We start from the raw sequence: 19,240 nt of genomic DNA on the forward strand, positions 1-19,240 counted from the left end.
GCAGACATCTTTCAATACCAAAAATACACACTTCTCATCTAGAGGCTTTTTCTTTGAGATTCTTTGAAAAACTTATTCAAATTAATTTAAAATATTCGCCTAAAATTTGCAATTGTATAGTTCGTTTCAACTCTGTGATTGATATACATTTAAATAACTAGCTTATTTGCATCTTTTGTTAATTTTCCAGTTTTGAAGAAACGTGATATTTTGGCAGGATGCATCCTGTTTCTACCAAAATGCATTTTACCTGGGGTTTCTTTGAAATGAATCACAAAATCTGATTATCCATAAATTATGGTTCCTTTACCCAAAGGAAACTGAATCAGATATAAAGCTCATGTTCTGTGACTTTTCAATTATTATCTACTCAAAAGACTAGAGGATGAGAGTATCTACCATTAAAGTTACCACATGTATACCTGTGGCGGATTCATTTTGATATTTGGCAAAACTAATACAATTATGTAAAGTTTAAAAATAAAATAAAAAAAAAAAATAAAGTTACCAAATTCAAATTTGCTTTTGAAATAGTTCAGTGATTTTTAAAGAAAAAAATGCTGGAATATAATTCACCAAGTGTGAAAATTGACCGTTATAATGCTATGAGCCATACTTCTGAAGTGAAATACATGACATCCATTAAAAAATAGAATCTGAACATTTACTGACTAGTCAAAGTAAGAAAGGGGCTCACCGGTTTGAGTGAAACCAAACTGACGCAGAATCTGATGAGCGTCCAGCATGTTTGATTGTTTTGACTTAGACTGCTGTGAGGAGGCTGATGTCGAAGTGAATGAGAGATTTTTGTTGACCTGTAATAGGAAAGGCAAATCAGAAATGAAAGCGTAATATCCGGGGTTACTGATGCAAATAGTGGATGAGAAATATTTGCTTACGATGCAAACCAGGGAACATGTCAAAAGGAGTGACAATGATTTATATGCTTAGTTTTTAAGAGTTTACAAAACTCTATAGTTTTTACAATCTGCCTTACTTTGAAAACAAGTTTGCTTATCATGGAATTAACTTTATTAGTAACTTAGAGTGGTCTTAAAAGTTATGCCAAAAAAAAAAAATGCAAAAAATAAGTGACTCCCTGACTGCTTTCAATTAAGAAAGAGTTTTTAAATGTTTCACATCCACATTTCCTTAGCATTTTTGAAAGAACAAGTACTTCCTTTTCAGATACTGTACAGAAAACACCTGTAATGTTCACGTTTATATGTATCACAGTGACATAGATAACACAGCTGCAACTGAACTAGCCAGGTGAAGTAGTTTCTGCCGTATCAAAAAATCTTATTCTTAAGACAGTTTTCAAAAAACAACTCAAATAATGAACAAGCAAAATTTCTATAAGTAAAAACAATGTTCAATAGCACAAAAATTCTACTACAATTGTGCAAGTACAATGGTCTGTACTCAGAAATGAAATGAAATGAAATGAAACGAGTAACATGTGCAACATTGTAACTACATTGTAACCACACTGTAACACTGTAAGTGTATGGAGTACACTTCACAGAAAAAGGCTTAAATGTTTAGAACGTTAGTAAAATCATCTTGCAGTTCAGATAATTTCAGCAGCGATCTAGTCTCTTTTTCATTATTAATAAATCAATCATATCTTATTATTTTTACCACTTCCAACAAGCATGATAAAATGTGATCGAATTTTGAAAAAAAAGGAAATGTTTAAATTTCTAATTTTCTGTAAAAAAGTAATCTGTTAATTAACAAACTATTAAAAATGACAGTTTATGGTATGTAAATATTAGTATAGGAAAGTAGCTCCTTTCTCTCTCTTTTTTGAAATACTCAAAACTACACAGAGGACTTCCACTGTATTAGTATTTAAAAATTCCCTTTTGATGTTCTATACATAGAACAACAGTACTGAGTTGTGGTTACATGCCCTTTATCTGACTCATTATTTACATAATATTTGTAAATGCTTTTCTTCTTTCAAATAGTGACAGTAAATGGTATATAAGATTAAGTTTTTCTTTTGAAAGAAAGAATTTTGTGAAAAAGTCAACTAAGATCATGTGCGATTATAGCTCTAAGATTCCTAAACTATTGTGGTATCATTTTATGAAAAATAAAAATATTTTCCAAAGTAGTTATTAGATGGGGTCAAATATTACATCAGTGCTAAGAAAAATTATCCAGCTAGAAAAATTCTATAAGAAGCCATTATTAACACTGACCAAAATTAATGTTGACTATTTACATTGATACAACAGCTAAAGTAACAATGAAATCACCTAAGATCATTGAATTTCATTTTGTAAATGGAGATAATAAAAACAGTAAATAAACTTCAAAGGAAATGTGCTTGAAGACTAATAATAATCATTGGTATTAAAACATAGGTTAACTCTAAAGCACTAAATAACATTAATGAAATAGATTAAACAGAGTACATTCACAAAGGGGATCCTAAAGTGCTATACAAATTGTTATATAAATATTAGTTATTATTATTAACATCATTACAAGCAAGGGTACTTAGAAATATATAATGCAGTAAGATGCTGCAGTAAATTTTTCAGAATGCTATGCTTTTATATGGAAGTACTATACACAAAATGACATATTTATCACTTAACTATTTAATTCACTTCTCTTTTTTAGAATCATTTTTCAGTTTACTTCTATGTTCTTGAAAATTTTAATCCTACCTATCAAACAAAGCATTTTGAAATCTGGTGCAAAAAAGCAGGTGTATGCTGGACACGCACATGTGCACACACACACATACACACAAATTTGCTTTTCAGTCTTCCTCTTCAGAAAATTACTTGTGCTAAAGCAAAAAATGAATACCAAGAAAGCTCAAATAGGATACTTGAATGACTCCACTCAAACTGAAAGACTTGCCACTTTTTCTAAGTAAAATGCTGTTTTAAAAAATCCAATTTATGATCTACAATTATATGGTCTTTCTAAGCATTTCTACACTTCTGCCCTCTCTTGACATATCTTTAGAGACTATTCAAATGTTCGTGAAGTGATGAGTGGCAACATAACAGGGAGGATAACTTAGTTTCTAAGGTATGGATAATTGTTAATCACTACCCTCCAATACTTTGGCCACCTCATGCGAAGAGTTGACTCATTGGAAAAGACCCTGATGCTGGGAGGGATTGGGGGCAGGAGGAGAAGGGGACAAGAGAGGATGAGATAGCTGGATGGCGTCACCAACTCGATGCACATGAGTTTGGGTGAACTCCGGGAGTTGGTGATGGACAAGCAGGCCCAGCATGCTGCAATTCATGGGGTTGCAAAGAGTTGGACACAACTGAGTGACTGAACTGAACTGAACTAATAGTGATCTGAAATTAGAACTCAAAGTATTTTCAAAGTGAGCCTATACATATTCACTAATTCATTTAAAGGAAGAAAAATAATAACAACCATTATACAGAGTGAAGCAATATCTATTTTTGAAACATATGCTGTGGAAAAGAATTGCTTAATAATTTTACAACAACAGAAAGGTTGGCTAAGCTAGTCTACCCTACAACAATCTATCCTCTTTTTACAAAACACTTTTCTGCTTGCCTCATGCAAAAACCACAGTCTGCCAAAGTCAGTTTAATACCTCCATACTGTGCAAAATGAGAAGCATAAAAATTTAATAAAATTCATAATGGAAGAAAAGAAAAAAACAACCACCTAGAACTGCCAAGTTAATCACAAAAACTGTTTTGCCTGCTCTTTCAGGGTATAAACAGTTTTGGTAAAATATGCAAATACTAATTCTCTAGGAGGAGTTAATTTTCATGTTAAAAAAGTCATTGCTCTAACCTCAAATTGAATGCACAAAGCTAAACAGGCTACAATAGTTTTACCCTTTAGTGATTAAATTGTAAAACCATTGGGAGATATGTAACACTCATTTCCATATATATTTACAAGTCTAATCCTTTTAGCTGACTTTATATGCTTTATTCACCTGAAGAATTGTTTTCAAAGTTTCAATTTGTGAAGATACTTCAAACTTGATTTCAATGATAACAGAAAAGATATTAACACTGTTTATACACTTATGTTAACAAATGTGTCCCCCTTCTTCCGGACATCTATTTTTTTAAACTAAATTTGAACAACAATGCAGATAACACTTTAATTTGAAGACACTTCTAAAACCAGCACCTAGGAAATTTTTTTGTTGCAAATTATATGTCTGCTGTAAAAATTAAAATCCCAGTATTACAAAACAAGTTAAACAGAAAACTTGAGCCAAAGTGAGATTCAAGTTATCCGAAGTCAGTTATCTGAACACCTCATAAGTTCTAAAAGCAACTTACATTTCTGTGATATAGAGGTTAGTAAAACCTAAGAAATGAGTAGGCCGTGATGTCATAAAGAGAGATGCAACATGATCTCTCTAGGTCCTAGATACTGCCCTTATAAATTGGGACAATGAAGTGAGGGATAGGGAAGAAACATTGTTACTGTTAAATTTTTACAGTGGGGTAATGAGCTAGAAAATCTCTCCTCAAATTAGTTCACCCCCTACAGTATTAACTAAACCAGAATTCAAATGGGGATCAGTCATCACAACATTTTATTTTGTAATATTTAATCAAGATTTTTTGAGTATAAGGGCTGGTGGTTCAAAGATTACTAATATATTCCCCTGTGTAAAGCTCAAAATTAAGAGCTGGTACTGGTTCAAACCACTTACCCAGTAGTAATATGCCTCAGAGAAAGCCAATTAACCTGATGCATACTACAGTACAAACCTTCACCTCCTTTCTCTCTCTTCCTTACTCCAGAGAGAAAATTTGGTTCTGAGTCCCCTGAAATCCTCACTTCCAAGAACATGCCTCTTACACCTGTCCTCCTCTCTTTCTTTCCAGTGTCAGATAAACAGGTGAAAGAGAAATTCGCTCAGTCAGGTCCAACTCTTTGAGACCCCATGGACTATACAGTCCATGGAATTCTCCAGGCCAGAACACTGGAGTGGGTAGTCTTTCCCTTCTCCAGGGGATCTTCCCGACCCAGGAAACGAACCAGGGTCTCCTGCACTGCAGGCGGATTTTTTACCAACTGGGCTATCAGGGAAGCCCAGATAAAGAGGTACTCTTCCATTTAAAATTAATCCCCCAGCTGTTCCCTTGAAGATATCTTTGCATGCATGCTTAGACGTGTCTGATTCTGTGCAACCCTGTGGACTGTACCCTGCCAGGCTCCTCTGTCCATGGAATTCTCCAGGCAAGAATACTAGAGTGGGTTGCCATTTCCTTCTCCATGTGGCTATCCTTAAGGCTCTTCCAAATTCTCTATTAGCTGTTTGTCTACAGGCTATAAGCATTAATCTTTTCACTTTACTACAAAATAGAAAACAAGTAATTCTTACTATGATTCCATAAATTTCCTTAACCTTCATTGAACGTTAAAGTTTTTGAAAAACAGCCAATAACTGCTATCTATATAGCTCAGCCATTCACTTTCAAGCAGCTACAACAAAGCTTGTATCTATCAGAACACTAAATCTGAAGCTAAAGTCATCATGGACTTCAAATGATCAAATTTGGCAGATTCACTCAGGCCTCTGAGATACCTGACACTGTCAATCACTCTCGTGTTTCTGGGAAACCATTTTTTGTTGGTGATCCTGCCACTGCTTCTCTGTGTTGCCTGCTAGACCCACTGGGCTCTCTACTTCCCTCACACCACACGGTTATCCCAGGCAAAGATGTATGTTTTCATTGCTTCATCTGCCTTACATGCTGACAATTTTTTCATGTAAAACTCTTCTGATCAGTAAGTTCAGAACCAAACTAACCTTCCCTATGCTGTTCACTTCCTCGGGGAAAGCTCTCATCACCCACTCTGCTGTTCCAGCCAGACAGATGGGCATCACCCTGGACAGCTTCCTCACACTCCACACGGAGTTGCTCATTTAGGCAGTCAGCTGCTCTGGCATCTGATTCCACTCCTCCACCATCGGTGCTACCACTGCAATAGTCTGCTGACTTGTCCTCCCATCTACTGATTCTTCTTCTATACTGCTACCAGGGTGATTTTTCTAAAATGCTAATTTGATTGAGCAACACTTTTGTTTAAAACCCATCATCAACTGTTCCACTGGATAAAATCCATACTTTTTAGTACGGCAAACAAAGCTTTCTATAAGAACTATTAGCCTTCCAACCTTACTGCTCTATCTCCTATGTTCCAGCTGCAACAAATTGCATATTGCTCCCCAGACATTCCACATTGCTTCATGTCTCTGTGACTCAGTTCATGCTTTTCCTGTTTCCTGGAATGTGCTTCCTTCCTGGCTCCATCTTCCTTTTTGATATTGACTTCTTCTCAAAGCCTAAGCTCAAGTGTTACATCAGGCACGAAAAGTCTTTCAGACTTTCCCATTAGAACTTATCTCCTCCTAATTTTAGTCAGCCCAGCTGCTCAGTCGTGTCCGACTTCTTTGCGACCCCATGGACTGCAGCACACCATGCTTCCCTGTCCATCACTGACTCCTGGAGCTTCCTCAAACTCATGTCCATCGAGTCAGTGATGCCATCCAACCATCTCATCCTCTGTCATTCCCTTCTCCTCCTACCTTTAATCTCTCCCAGCATCAGGGGCTTTTCCAATGAGTCAGTTCTTCCCATCAGGTGGTCAAAGTATTGGAGCTTCAGCTTCAGCATCAGTCCTTCCAATGAATATTTAGGACAGATTTCCTTTAGGATTGACTGCTTTGATCTCCTTGCAGTATCCATACATCAGAACTGGAAAAACCACAGCTTTGACTAGACAGACCTTTGTTGACCAGACGGACCTCCTTCTTTGTCTCCCCACTATTCCCACATCTTCTAGTATCATGGCACTGGTAGTACCTTAGGATGCTTACCTAGTAAGTTAACATCCATGAGACTATAATCTTTTTGAGGGTAAGGGATGGGTTTTGTTTATATACATTTGTTTAGTAAATGGCTGGTATAACCTTATAAGAATTATACAGAAGTCAAACTCATTAACATATATGAAAGCAGTCCATGTTTTAAACCTTACCCAAATTTAAGGTGGTATTTATAGTCAAGACTTCTCAAATGTAACTGACTTTTTGATGATAAGAATTACAGAATAATGGGCTTAAAAGTAAGGAACTCAATCAGATCAGTGGCTCAGTTGTGTCCGACTCTTTGCGACCCCATGAATCACAGCACGCCAGGCCTCCTTGTCCATCACCAATTCCTGGACTTCACTCAGACTCACGTCCATCGAGTCAGTGATGCCATCCAGCCATCTCATCCTCTGTCGTCCCCTTCTCCTCTTGCCCCCAATCCCTCCCAGCATCAGAGTCTTTTCCAATGAGTCAACTCTTCGCATGAGGTAGCCAAAGTATTGGAGTTTCAGCTTTAGCATCAATCCTTCCAAAGAAATCCCAGGGCTGATCTCCTTCAGAATGGACTGGTTGGATCTCCTTGCAGTCCAAGGGACTCTCAAGAGTCTTCTCCAACACCACAGTTCAAAAGCATCAATTCTTCGGCGCTCAGCCTTCTTCACAGTCCAACTCTCACATCCATACATGACCACTGGAAAAACCATAGCCTTGACTAGACGAACCTTTGTTGGCAAAGTAATATCTCTGCTTTTGAATATGCTATCTAGGTTGGTCATAACTTTCCTTCCAAGGAGTAAGCATCTTTTAATTTCATGGCTGCAGTCACCATCTGCAGTGATTTTGGAGCCCAGAAAAATAAAGTCTGACACTGTTTCCACTGTTTCCCCATCTATTTCCCATGAAGTGGTGGGACCGGATGCCATGATCTTCGTTTTCTGAATGTTGAGCTTTAAGCCAACTTTTTCACTCTCCACTTTCACTTTCATCAAGAGGCTTTTGAGTTCCTCTTCACTTTCTGCCATAAGGGTGGTGTCATCTGCATATCTGAGGTTATTGATATTTCTCCCGGTAATCTTGATTCCAGCTTGTGTTTCTTCCAGTCCAGCGTTTCTCATGATGTACTCTGCATATAAGTTAAATAAACAGGGTGACAATATACAGCCTTGACGAACTCCTTTTCCTATTTGGAACCAGTCTGTTGTTCCAAGTCCAGTTCTAAGTGTTGCTTCCTGACCTGCATACAAATTTCTCAAGAGGCAGATCAGGTGGTCTGGTATTCCCATCTCTTTCAGAATTTTCCACAGTTTATTGTGATCCACACAGTACCCATATTTAAATCTAGAAACAGGGGTATGAAATAATAGAAAAATATATACATATAGGTCTCTGGCCCTAGATCTTGGCACAGAACTCCTAAAACTTGTCAAGAATCTTTTGTTCTTCTATTTTATCTTTGACTCTGATTCCGTAGTTGAAATTGCAAGTTAAAGTGTTAGTCACTTAGCTGTGTCTGACTCTTTGCAACCCCATGGACTGTAACCTCCTACCATGGAATTCTCCAGGCAAGAATACTGGAGTGGAGAAATATACCCATGCACTATGCGTACCTTATTTTTGACAAAGAAGGCAAGAATATTAAATGGGGTAAAGAGAGCCTCTTCAATAAATGGTGCTGGGAAAACTGGACAGATACATGTAAAAGGGTGTTAGAACACTTCCTAACACATACACAAAGATAAACTCAAAACGGATTAAAGACATACATGTAAGACCAAAAACTATAAAACTCTTAGAGGAAAACATAGGCAGGACACTCGATGACATAAATCAAAGCAAGATCCACTATGACCCACCTCCTAGAGGTAACGGAAATAAAAGTAAACAAGTGGGACCTGATTAAACTTAAAAGCTTTTGCACAGCAAAGGAAACTATAAGCAAAGTGAAAAGACAACCCTCAGAATGGGAGAAAATAACAGCAAATGAAACAACTGACAAAGGATTAATTCCAAAATATACAAGCAGCTCATACACCTCAATGCTAGAAAAACAAACAACCCAAACAAAAAGTGGGAAAAAGACCTAAACAGACATTTCTTCAAAGAAAACATACAGATGGCTAACAAACACATGAAAAGATCCTCAACATCGCTCATTATTAGAGAAATGCAAATCAAAACCACAATATCACCTCACACAGGTCAGAATGGCCATCATCAAAAAATCTACAAACAATAAATGCTGGAGAGAGTGTGGAGAAAAGGGAACGCACCTGCACTGTTGGTGGGAATGTAAATTGATAAAGCTACTATGGAAGACAGTATGGAGATTCCTTAAAAAACTAGGAATAAAACCACCATATGACCCAGCAGGGAACAGACTGGTTTGAAATAGGAAAAGGAGTACGTCAAGGCTGTATATTGTCACTCTGCTTATTTAACTTATATGCAGAGTACATCATGAGAAACGCTGGGCTGGATGAAGCACAAGCTGGAATCAAGATTGCCAGGAGAAATAACAATAACCTCAGATATGCAGATGACACCACCCTTATGGCAGAAAGTGAAGAAGAACTAAAGAGGTTCTTGATGAAAGTGAAAGAGGAGTGAAAAAGTTGGCTTAAAGCTCAACATTCAGAAAACTAAGATCACGGCATCCGGTCCCATCGCTTCATGGCAAATAGATGGGGAAACAGTGGAAACAGTGTCAGACTTTATTTTTTTGGGCTCCAAAATCACTTCAGATGGTGATTGCAGCCATGAAATTAAAAGACGCTTACTCCTTGGAAGGAAAGTTATGACCAACCTAGACAGCATATTCAAAATCAGAGACATTACTTTGCCAAGAAAAGTCCATCTTAATTAAGGCTATGGTTTTTCCAGTAGTCATGTATGGATGTGAGAGTTGGACTATAAAAAAAGCTGAGTGCAGAAGAATTGATGCTTTTGAACTGTGGTGTTGGAGAAGACTCCTGAGAGTTCCTTGGACTGCAAGGAGATCCAACCAGTCCATCCTAAAGGAGATCAGTCTTGAGTGTTCATTGGAAGGACGGATGTTGAAGCTGAAACTCCAATACTTTGGCCACCTGATGCAAAGAATTGACTCATTTGAAAAGACCCTGATGCTGGGAAAGATTGAAGGCAGGAGGAGAAGGGGATAACAAAGGATAAGATGGTTGCCTGGCATCACCGACTGGATGGATATGAGTTTGAGCAAGCTCCGGGAGTTGGTGATGGACAGGGAGGCCTGGTGTGCTGCAGCCCATGGGGTCGTGAAGAGTCAGACATGACTGAATGACTGAACTGAACTGAGTATAGATGACATTAATAATTAAAAAAAAAAGATAAAAGTCCTCTGGCTTCAAGAAGCTTACAGAGAAGTATGGAAATTCAGACATGTAAAGATTAGAGCTGGAAACAATACCATGTAAAATCTAAAAAAACAGAAAGAAGGAAGAGAGGACAGGAAGATGAGCGGAAAGAAAGCATAGAATTGTTCCTCCCTGAGGAAATTCATACTTTAATCTGGAGAATATAGGCAAAATTAATTATAAGGGACGGGGGAGCCTGGTGGGCTGCCGTCTATGGGGCCGCACAGAGTCGGACACGACTGAAGCGACTTAGCAGCAGTAGCAAAGCAGAATAAACTCAATTAAAATACATGCCAATTATGAATCAATATGTCTGGGAACATGAGAAAAACAGATTAATCCCATTTGTGAGGAATCATACAAAGCTTAATGGAAAGAGATTCCTCCAGGCAATACCATTTCTGATATGATTCAATCCATCTCTAAACAAAGGAAAGAGCAAGGAAATTTGGAAATTATAAGTTTATGTGAGAGCAATGGAAGACTTCTAATACCAATTACTGTCTCAGAAGTAAAGAGATGAGAACTCTTTTTATCTTCCCATCATCAAATCTTTATCTGAGCATCTACCCATAGTTTCTACCTATGTGCCTATCAGAGAGGATGAACACTCACTTCTCTTAAAGGCCAGTTTCTCCACTGGCATTTAGAATTTGATTCCCTCTCATTTCTTCAAGGACTTGAGTCCAGCAATAACCACCTCCATGGGATGTTATCAATTTCTCCGTCACCACCAAATTATTCCCAGTAGCAAATAAACATACTTTAATATTGTCCATCTAATGTTCTCCTCCAGTTGCTGCGTCTCTGCTCTTCAGTTAAAATTTCTTAAAAGAATGGTCTACACAGTCTCTGCTTTATCGACTCCCATTCTGTCTTTAACCCTGAAAGAGCACTCATCTAGGAAACCAAAGGACATCATCCTGCCAATTTTCTGTCCTCGTTTTACTCATTCACTCAATAGCATGTGACTGCTTATCACTCCTTTTTCTTAAAATACTTCCTGTGAGGTTTCCTGACATACTCTCTTCAGGGTCTCAGGTACTTAGCTATACTCTCTCTCCAGGTGATTGTACCAAATCTGACAGTTTAGAACAAATACGGCTTTTACCCTGAACTCTTCCCAGAGCTCAAGACTCAAATATCCAATTGCTTACTTCTCAGCAACATTCATATAGAGAACTCCATTCCAGTAGTCCTCATCTCATTAAAAAGCTCTACCAGCATCTACACAGTGGCTATAAGCAGCAACACAGAAGTGATTTCTAAGTTCTTGTTCTCTCACTTACACCACATCTAATCCATCACCACGTTGTGCTGAATCTACTTCTAAAATATATCCTAAATCTGTCCACTGCTTGCACTCCATTACAACTCTGAAACCATTTCAAGGATTAGACTGAAGTGGCTTTAATGCCAGGTGGCCTATGATCACATAAGCAAACCAAAATCTAAGCCTGTAAATACTTCGAGGTTTCAACACTGAAACCTAAGGACAACTAATCCCAATAACCAACTGGGCTTTTTTTTTTTTGCAAGCCCTTCCCACTTTTATTCTTTTTCTCTGCTTGGTTCCTCAATGAAGCAATCACTTTATCTTTCTTTGCTGCAACACAGACTTCATTCCCACTTCCTCAAAGACCAAGGAGAGCCCAGGGGAGGAGGGTAGGATTCTCCACTAGCCACAGCTCCCAAAGGAAGTGTCAGGGCTGTGAAAGGAAGCCAGGTCTGGACAGAAGACCAGCTTCTGTCCCCTGTGGGTGAGATCTTCAGGGATCAGGATGCGAGGGCGAAGTCTTCCCTTCACCGTTGTCACTTCCATTCTTTCGCAGAGTCTCAGGTGCGGTCCAACAGGTCATTTTTCTTGTATATCTTTTCTGGATTCCCTTCCTTCATGGCTGTGTATCTGGCTAGTGTGAAGAGATAGTCGCTGAGTCTGTTTAAGAACTTGACCACGTTTGCATCGGTCTCACCCGTCTGGACAAGAGGCACCACACGTCTCTCAGCTCAGCGACACACGGCCTGACAGAAGTGCAGCGTGGAGCTGCTCTTGCCTCTTGACGGGGTGTAGTCTCTGGGTGTTGTCACTCAGTCCTGTCTGACTCTTTGTGACCCTATGGACTGCAGCCCGCCAGGCTCCTCTGTCCATGGGGTTCTCTAGGCAAGAATAAAGCAGGATGAAAGTGGTGAGCGGGGGCAGCTGGCGAGAGTATCTGTCGATCCACTGCTCTAGCTCCAGGATGAGCCCCGCCTCGAACATGGCGTGTTTTAAATGAGCCTCTCTGGCTGAGGAGCACGGAGTCGCCAGGGCAGAGCCGACGTCCTGCAGGGAGCACTGGATTTTCTGAAGCTCTTCCACAAACGGGTGGCCCTTTTCTGCAATTAATTCCATAGCAAACCCAATGGCTGAACTTAATTCATCTGTAGTTCCCACAGCTTCAAACACCTGGTCGTCTTTCTCCAGTGAAGGTGCTAGAAAACCCTTTGTCTCCTGTTTTGGGGTAGATCTTGGGGACCTAGGGAGTCTTCGAGGAAGGCTGTGGCCTGTCCCCATCTTCCACGCCCTGGGGGCCGCAGCTATGGAAATGGGGACACAATAGCTTGCGGGCTCCAAGGCACCCACGCAAGCAAAGGTGACCTCCCGGGCCCCACACAGCCATGCCCCAGGCCTCTCCTCGAGGAGCCCAACTGGGCTTTAAACTATAGCCAATCATAACTTCCTTGTTCTGCTTCGGCCCTTTCTCTCTAGGAGTCTTTCCCCAGCTGCTTCTGGTGAAAAGCTTCTAAATGATCCTAGGCTTGGCCCTAACCAATTTGAATAGATTTTTGCTCAAAGAAAACCCTCCTAAAATGTTTAATATGCCTCGGTTTATCTTGTAACACCATCCTAGTATAGGCCACAATCTCCTCTTCCTTGAACTGAAGACTATTACTTGCCTTTTAAAACCCATTCTCAAAATAAATAAATAAATAAATAAAATCCATTCTCACGTTCTTTCCAGCTTAACATCTCAGTCACTTGTTTCTCTAATTAATATCCTAAACTCCTTACTGAAGGATAGTAGAATATGCCACCCAAAAATGTGCCTCTTTTGCATAAGGATTACTTTGAGAAACTATAAACACAGGCTTTCTGAACACAGAGTGGAAGCTATCTTTTGTAAGAGAAACAGACATTAGAATTGGGTTCTATACCAAGAAAAAGCCATCTGTCATTAGGGACAACTTTTTCACCTGAGAGACTTATGTCTGCCAACCAGCTCCTCCTCTTACCTTCTCGAGTTGCCTTCTGCCCCAGAAGTGTCAGACTCCTCCATCCATTTTCTAGGCTCAGGATGGTATATAAGCCCCAGCTAACTGGCAGTCTTTGGCATCCCACATCTTTGTGGGGCTCACATATGTGTGAAATTAAAATTGCATTTTTTTTCTCCTGTTAATCTGTCTATGCCCATTTAATCCTTAGACCAGTCACAGAACCTATAAGGGCAGAAAGTAAAGCTTTTCCTCCTCTACATTACCATGCTTACAAGACCGTTTTAAAGGCTGGCCTGATCTCCTGAGCTTCTCCCCAACTTGTCATGGAACACTGCTCTTCCTCGCTTGCTCACTATCCTGCTTAAGATTAGTGATCTTCTTTCTGCTCCTTCAGCATGCTAGTTTAATATCTAGATGAGAACTTTCGCAGGACAGAATTAGTTCCTTATCAAGTGGACTCCAGAAAACACTATTCTAAGATATAGAAAGCCAGTAATAAATGACTATATATTTTGTGAATCCATTTATATTAAATAACCAGAATTGGCAAATATATACAGACAGAAAGTATAAACCACTCCTGCTGGTTACCAGGAGTTTGAGTGCTTTGTTTGGTGGTGTGTGTGTGCATGTGTGTGCCTGTGTGCATGTCCTTATCCAGAAATGGAGAATGACTGCTAAGAGAAAATGGGGTTTCTTTTTGGAGGGAATAATCTCTCTTTTTGGAGAGACAGTAGTGATGGTTGCCAATTCTATGTATATGATAAAACCCAGTAAACTGTGTACTTTGAAAGCATGACTATTGTGGTATGTATATTATATATCAATAAAAGTGAAGTCGCTCAGTCGTGTCCAACTCTTTGCAACCCCACAGACTGTAGCCTACCAGGCTCCTCTGTCCATGGGATTTTCCAGGCAAGAGTACTGGAGTGGGTTGCCATTTCCTTCTCCAGAGGATCTTCCTGACCCAGGGGTTGAACCCAGGTCTCCCGCATTATAGGCAGACGCTTTACCATCTGAGCCACCAGGGAAGCCATCAATAAAACTGTCATAAAAAAAGAAAATAACTAAAGACACTAGTAGGTTAATCTTTCCATGCTCCTGCTACTGCTTCTAAGTCTCTTCAGTTATGTCCGACTCCTTGTGACCCCATGGACTATAGCCCATCAGGCTCCTCTGTCCATGGGATTCTTCAGGCAGGAATACTGGAGTGGGTAGCTCTGCCCTCCTCCAGGGGATCTTCCTGGGTAGCTCTGCCCTCCTCCAGGGGATCTTCCTGGGTAGCTCTGCCCTCCCTCCAGGGGATCTTCCTGACCCAGGGATCAAACCCGCACCTCTTATGTCTTCTGCAGTGGCGGTCAGGTTCTTTACTACTAGCGTCACCTGGGAAGCCCAATCTTTCCATACTTTGACTAATTTCCAAAAATGTCATATTTTCAATCATAATTTATTCTACCTTTTGTTAAGTACTAGGAACACAAAGATGAATGACATGAACTTCCACCCTCAGGAAGTTTCCAGATTAGCAGACGATGTTCTCCATAAAACCTTGCCAAATATGTGCAGAACACTTTACTCTTTGGGCATTCAGACAGCATTACAAAAGAGGGGTATATAACATACTTGTAAAAATAAAGAGAAATAGCTCTGAACTGCTAATCAAGAGGATAAACTATTTTTTGACTCCAGTTTTATACACTATACATACTTAAGAACATTTAGTAATCTTGGAGCTACAATCATTACACCAATCATTGCTATCAGGAACAAGTTTCCTGAACATCTGCAGCTCAAGTCAGAATAAAGCTTGTTCTCTTTTTTTCCCCTCATCTTCCTTCCCCTTGTCTCTATTCTATTTCCTGTTGACTTGTGATAATTAGGTAAAAAAGTGATGGGTCCTGACTGATACTGGACAGCTCAGTGATGGGATAAGCCTAGTGTTTTCTGACACATTTCCTCCACGAGATGCCTCATGTGGAACGAGACAATAGCCTACTAACTTCTGTATTCTAAGCACCTGCCACGTGGTAGAAGGTGTCCGCTGAGTAAAGACAGTATTTCTATTGCACTGACATTACATAAAGCAGGCTTTGACTGTACTAATACCACCTTAATTCTTTCCCTTCCGGAGACCTCACCCTTTTACTTTGTGACAATATATAACCATATGTGACAAATAAACGGATATCTCATGATTCACCTGAATTTTGGAAATGGACAGGAGAAAATAAGAGGGAAGAATGGACAAGTGGTGTCATTCCAACTCTTTTAAATAAAACTTATTTTCTTGACAACTGAGTTGAAGTTTGTACATAAAACAACCTTGCTTGCAAAAAGGAAGAAAGCTAAAGAAAGCTGCTAGGTGGAAAGCAACTCAGATATAGTTTAACTGCAATTGTTTACCAACCAAGAGCCTCTTTGTATCAATCTCCATTTTCAGACTGACTTTGGGGTCTTGGGCAAATCACTTAACCCTCCTTCAACTTCATTTTCCTCCTTTCTAAAAGTGGAATAACAATCATCTCTAACCTGTCTCTCAGGACTGTTACATAGTTAAATGGGAAAGGAAGTATGAAACAAGGCACAAATAATCCAGAGCACAATATATTATTACTATTTGTGCACAGCTTCCATTCATTTCAAGGCTTATACACTTTACGCCCCATTCACACACTGGAACTGTGTTGGTGTCTCTTACCTATAAAGTATCACATTATATTTTTCTCAGAGAAGGAAATGATCTTACTGACCCTTTACTGAAAGTATTGATACATCCCAATTCCCTAATATTCTTAAATCTTCAAAAATAGTAAGCTACTATTGGTAGTAATATTCTTAAATCTTCAAAAATAGTAAGCTACTACTTGCTAAATTCTCAGGTTCCAGTATTATGATTCCTTGACAAATTCAACCCTAATTGTAACAAAACAGGTATCAGAAGAAGTTTTTCCAAAAGTTCTATTAAAACTATGAATGGTACGTATCAATTCTTTGGGTCATCACAATGGAAACTGAAGTTGTCCTCCTGGTAATAAAAAACCACTCACCTTTGCTGCACAGGCTTGTATCACCTCCTAAAAGAAATACAATATAATAAGTAAAGAGATATTCATAATTTCATTTAAAAATATCAATTCTTTTTAACACATTCAACTATTAATCTTTTAAAAAACCAAAATCAACATCCGGGAGAGTGTTTTTTAATCTATCACATGCAGGTATCTCTCTGCACTGTTTCCAATGAGCTGGGGAGAGGGTAAAATTAAGAGACTCAATGACATGACTTTGGAAAATCTAACTTGCCAAAAGAAAAGGCACTGACAAAGAAGACTATGGAGGGCCCACATGTATCTGCCTATGTCTCCTCACAGGAGAAAAGTTTGTCTCCTCAATAAACTTAACGTAAACACTAAACTTTTGTACTGGAACACTAACATATCTAAAAGACACACTCTGAACTGCAGTATAGAATTATCTCTATAAATAACAACACCCATACGTATAATTCTCATATTAATAATTTACTCCAGAGGAAATCTAACAATAAACACTTCTGAAGAATAAAGTATATGACTGGAGGAGCAAAAGAAAGGAATTGCCTACGACTCATGGGATAAGACCAATAAAAAGTCACTTTTGAAAAAAGAAATTAGTCAAAGTCAACATAAAATAAATGACTTAGAAATTTGCTGCTAAACAGACACAAATAACACTCAAGTCCAATTAAGGTTAACCAGCATATATCATCAGTCTAGTATAGAACCAGAGAAAAATGTTAACAATGTGGAGTTTACAGAAAAAGAGAACTGAAAAAGAAGAACGTCCTTTTTTTTTCAAATCCAGAAATTGCGAAGGGACACACCCTACATCTAAAGGATATTAGTAATCTCAGTCTCTAAAAGGAGGCTGTAAAACTGATTGGGGCATGGGATTCTGATGGCCTGGACTAAATCTCAGCTACAATGTTTCCATTTGTGTAAGACTGGCAACACTGCTTGATCTCTGTAAGCCTCAACTAGATCAGATCAGATCAGTCGCTCAGTCATGTCCGACTCTTTGCGACCCCATGAATCACAGCACGCCAGGCCTCCCTGTCCATCACCAACACCCGGAGTTCACTGAGACCCATATCCATCGAGTCAGTGACGCCATGCAGCCATCTCATCCTCTGTCGTCCCCTTCTCTTCTTGCCCCCAATCCCTCCCAGCATCAGGGTCTTTTCCAATGACTCAACTCTTCGCATAAGGGGGCCAAAGTACTGGAGTTTCAGCTTTAGCATCATTCCTTCCAAAGAAATCCCAGGGCTGATCTCCTTCAGAATGGACTGGTTGGATCTCCTTGCAGTCCAAGGGACTCTCAAGAGTCTTCTCCAACACCACAGTTCAAAAGCATCAATTCTTCGGCGCTCAGCCTTCTTCACAGTCCAACTCTCACATCCATACATGACCACAGGAAAAACCATAGCCTTGACGAGACGAACCTTTGTTGGCAAAGTAATGTCTCTGCTTTTGAATATGCTATCTAGGTTGGTCATAACTTTCCTTCCAAGGAGTAAGCGTCTTTTAATTTCATGGCTGCAGTCACCATCTGCAGTGATTTTGGAGCCCAGAAAAATAAAGTCTGACACTGTTTCCACTGTTGCCCCATCTATTTCCCATGAAGTGATGGGACTGGATGCCATGATCTTCGTTTTCTGAATGTTGAGCTTTAAGCCAACTTTTTCACTCTCCACTTTCACTTTCATCAAGGGGCTTTTGAGTTCCTCTTCACTTTCTGCCATAAGGGTGGTGTCATCTGGGGATAATACTAGCATCTATGTTATAGGATGGTTTTGAGGGTTAAATACAACAAACATGTAAAACATTTAGCACTGTACTGGGAATTCATTATGTCAGTTACTAACCAAAATTAAATAGATGTTGTGGCTGGTGCTGCTAAGTCACTTCAGTCGTGTCTGACTCTGTGCGACCCCAAAGATGGCAGCCCACCAAGCTCCCCCGTCCCTGGGATTCTCCAGGCAAGAACACTGGAGTAGGTTGCCGTTTCCTTCTCCAATGCATGAAAGTGAAAAGTGAAAGTGAAATCACTCAGTCGTGTCCGACTTGTAGCAACCCCATGGACTGCAGCCTACCAGGCTCCTCCATCTATGGGATTTTCCAGGCAAGAGTACTGCAGTGGGTTGTCATTGCCTTCTCCAAAATAGGTGTTAACTATCACCAATTATTGTAAGATGAAATCTCCTGTGGGGTAGAGAAATCAATCATTTTTTTTCTAAAACTGGCATACGGTATTTTATTTAATTAATTAATTTCCATTTAAAATTTTTTCAGCCACACCATATGCAGTACATGGGATTCTTAGTTTCCCAAACAGGGATCAAACCTGTGCCCCCTACGACTGGAAGCACAGAATCTTATTCCACTGGGCCACCAGGGAAGTCTCTAAAGCATTTTTTAAATCCATTCAAACCCTATGACTCTGTGATCACTGACCTAGATAGTAGGTAAATTTTTAAAAGGGAGAGTGGTCTTGAGTGATCAGGCAGCTGAAGAGGTATACTTTTCATTGTAAGATATTTAAGTTTATAGGTCAACTTTCTGTAGGACCACTTACTCTTAGCAGGTACCCCAGATTCTGAGGAGCTCTGGATATACTGATAAGACCAAATTTCTGAGTCTGAAACCTTAGAATGAACAGTGTCACTGCTCTCAAGAGTCTGTCTACCTGTGAGGTCTTCGCTGGTTTGCAG

General features: G+C 39.5%; 1 protein-coding gene and 1 pseudogene across 5 annotated transcripts in view; both read right to left on the minus strand.

The window, feature by feature from the left end:
• AHI1 (Abelson helper integration site 1) overlaps positions 1-19,240 on the minus strand; it is a 217,191-nt gene that overhangs the window by 110,133 nt on the left and 87,818 nt on the right. For all 5 annotated transcript variants that reach the window (XR_008698351.1, XM_055535697.1, XM_055535700.1 and 2 more), the window contains exons 20-21: positions 16,539-16,565; positions 698-815 (exon numbers count right to left, since the gene is read on the minus strand). Coding sequence is in view for 4 of the 5 variants with exons in the window: in XM_055535697.1 (XP_055391672.1) it covers positions 698-815; positions 16,539-16,565 (145 nt within the window). In the remaining variant the exon portion in view is untranslated. The remainder of the gene's footprint in view (positions 1-697; positions 816-16,538; positions 16,566-19,240) is intronic.
• Positions 10,177-13,144, minus strand: LOC129620044 (corrinoid adenosyltransferase MMAB-like; annotated as a pseudogene).

This window comes from Bubalus kerabau, chromosome 9, assembly GCF_029407905.1.
Source record: "Bubalus kerabau isolate K-KA32 ecotype Philippines breed swamp buffalo chromosome 9, PCC_UOA_SB_1v2, whole genome shotgun sequence".
Classification (NCBI taxonomy): domain Eukaryota; kingdom Metazoa; phylum Chordata; class Mammalia; order Artiodactyla; family Bovidae; genus Bubalus; species Bubalus kerabau.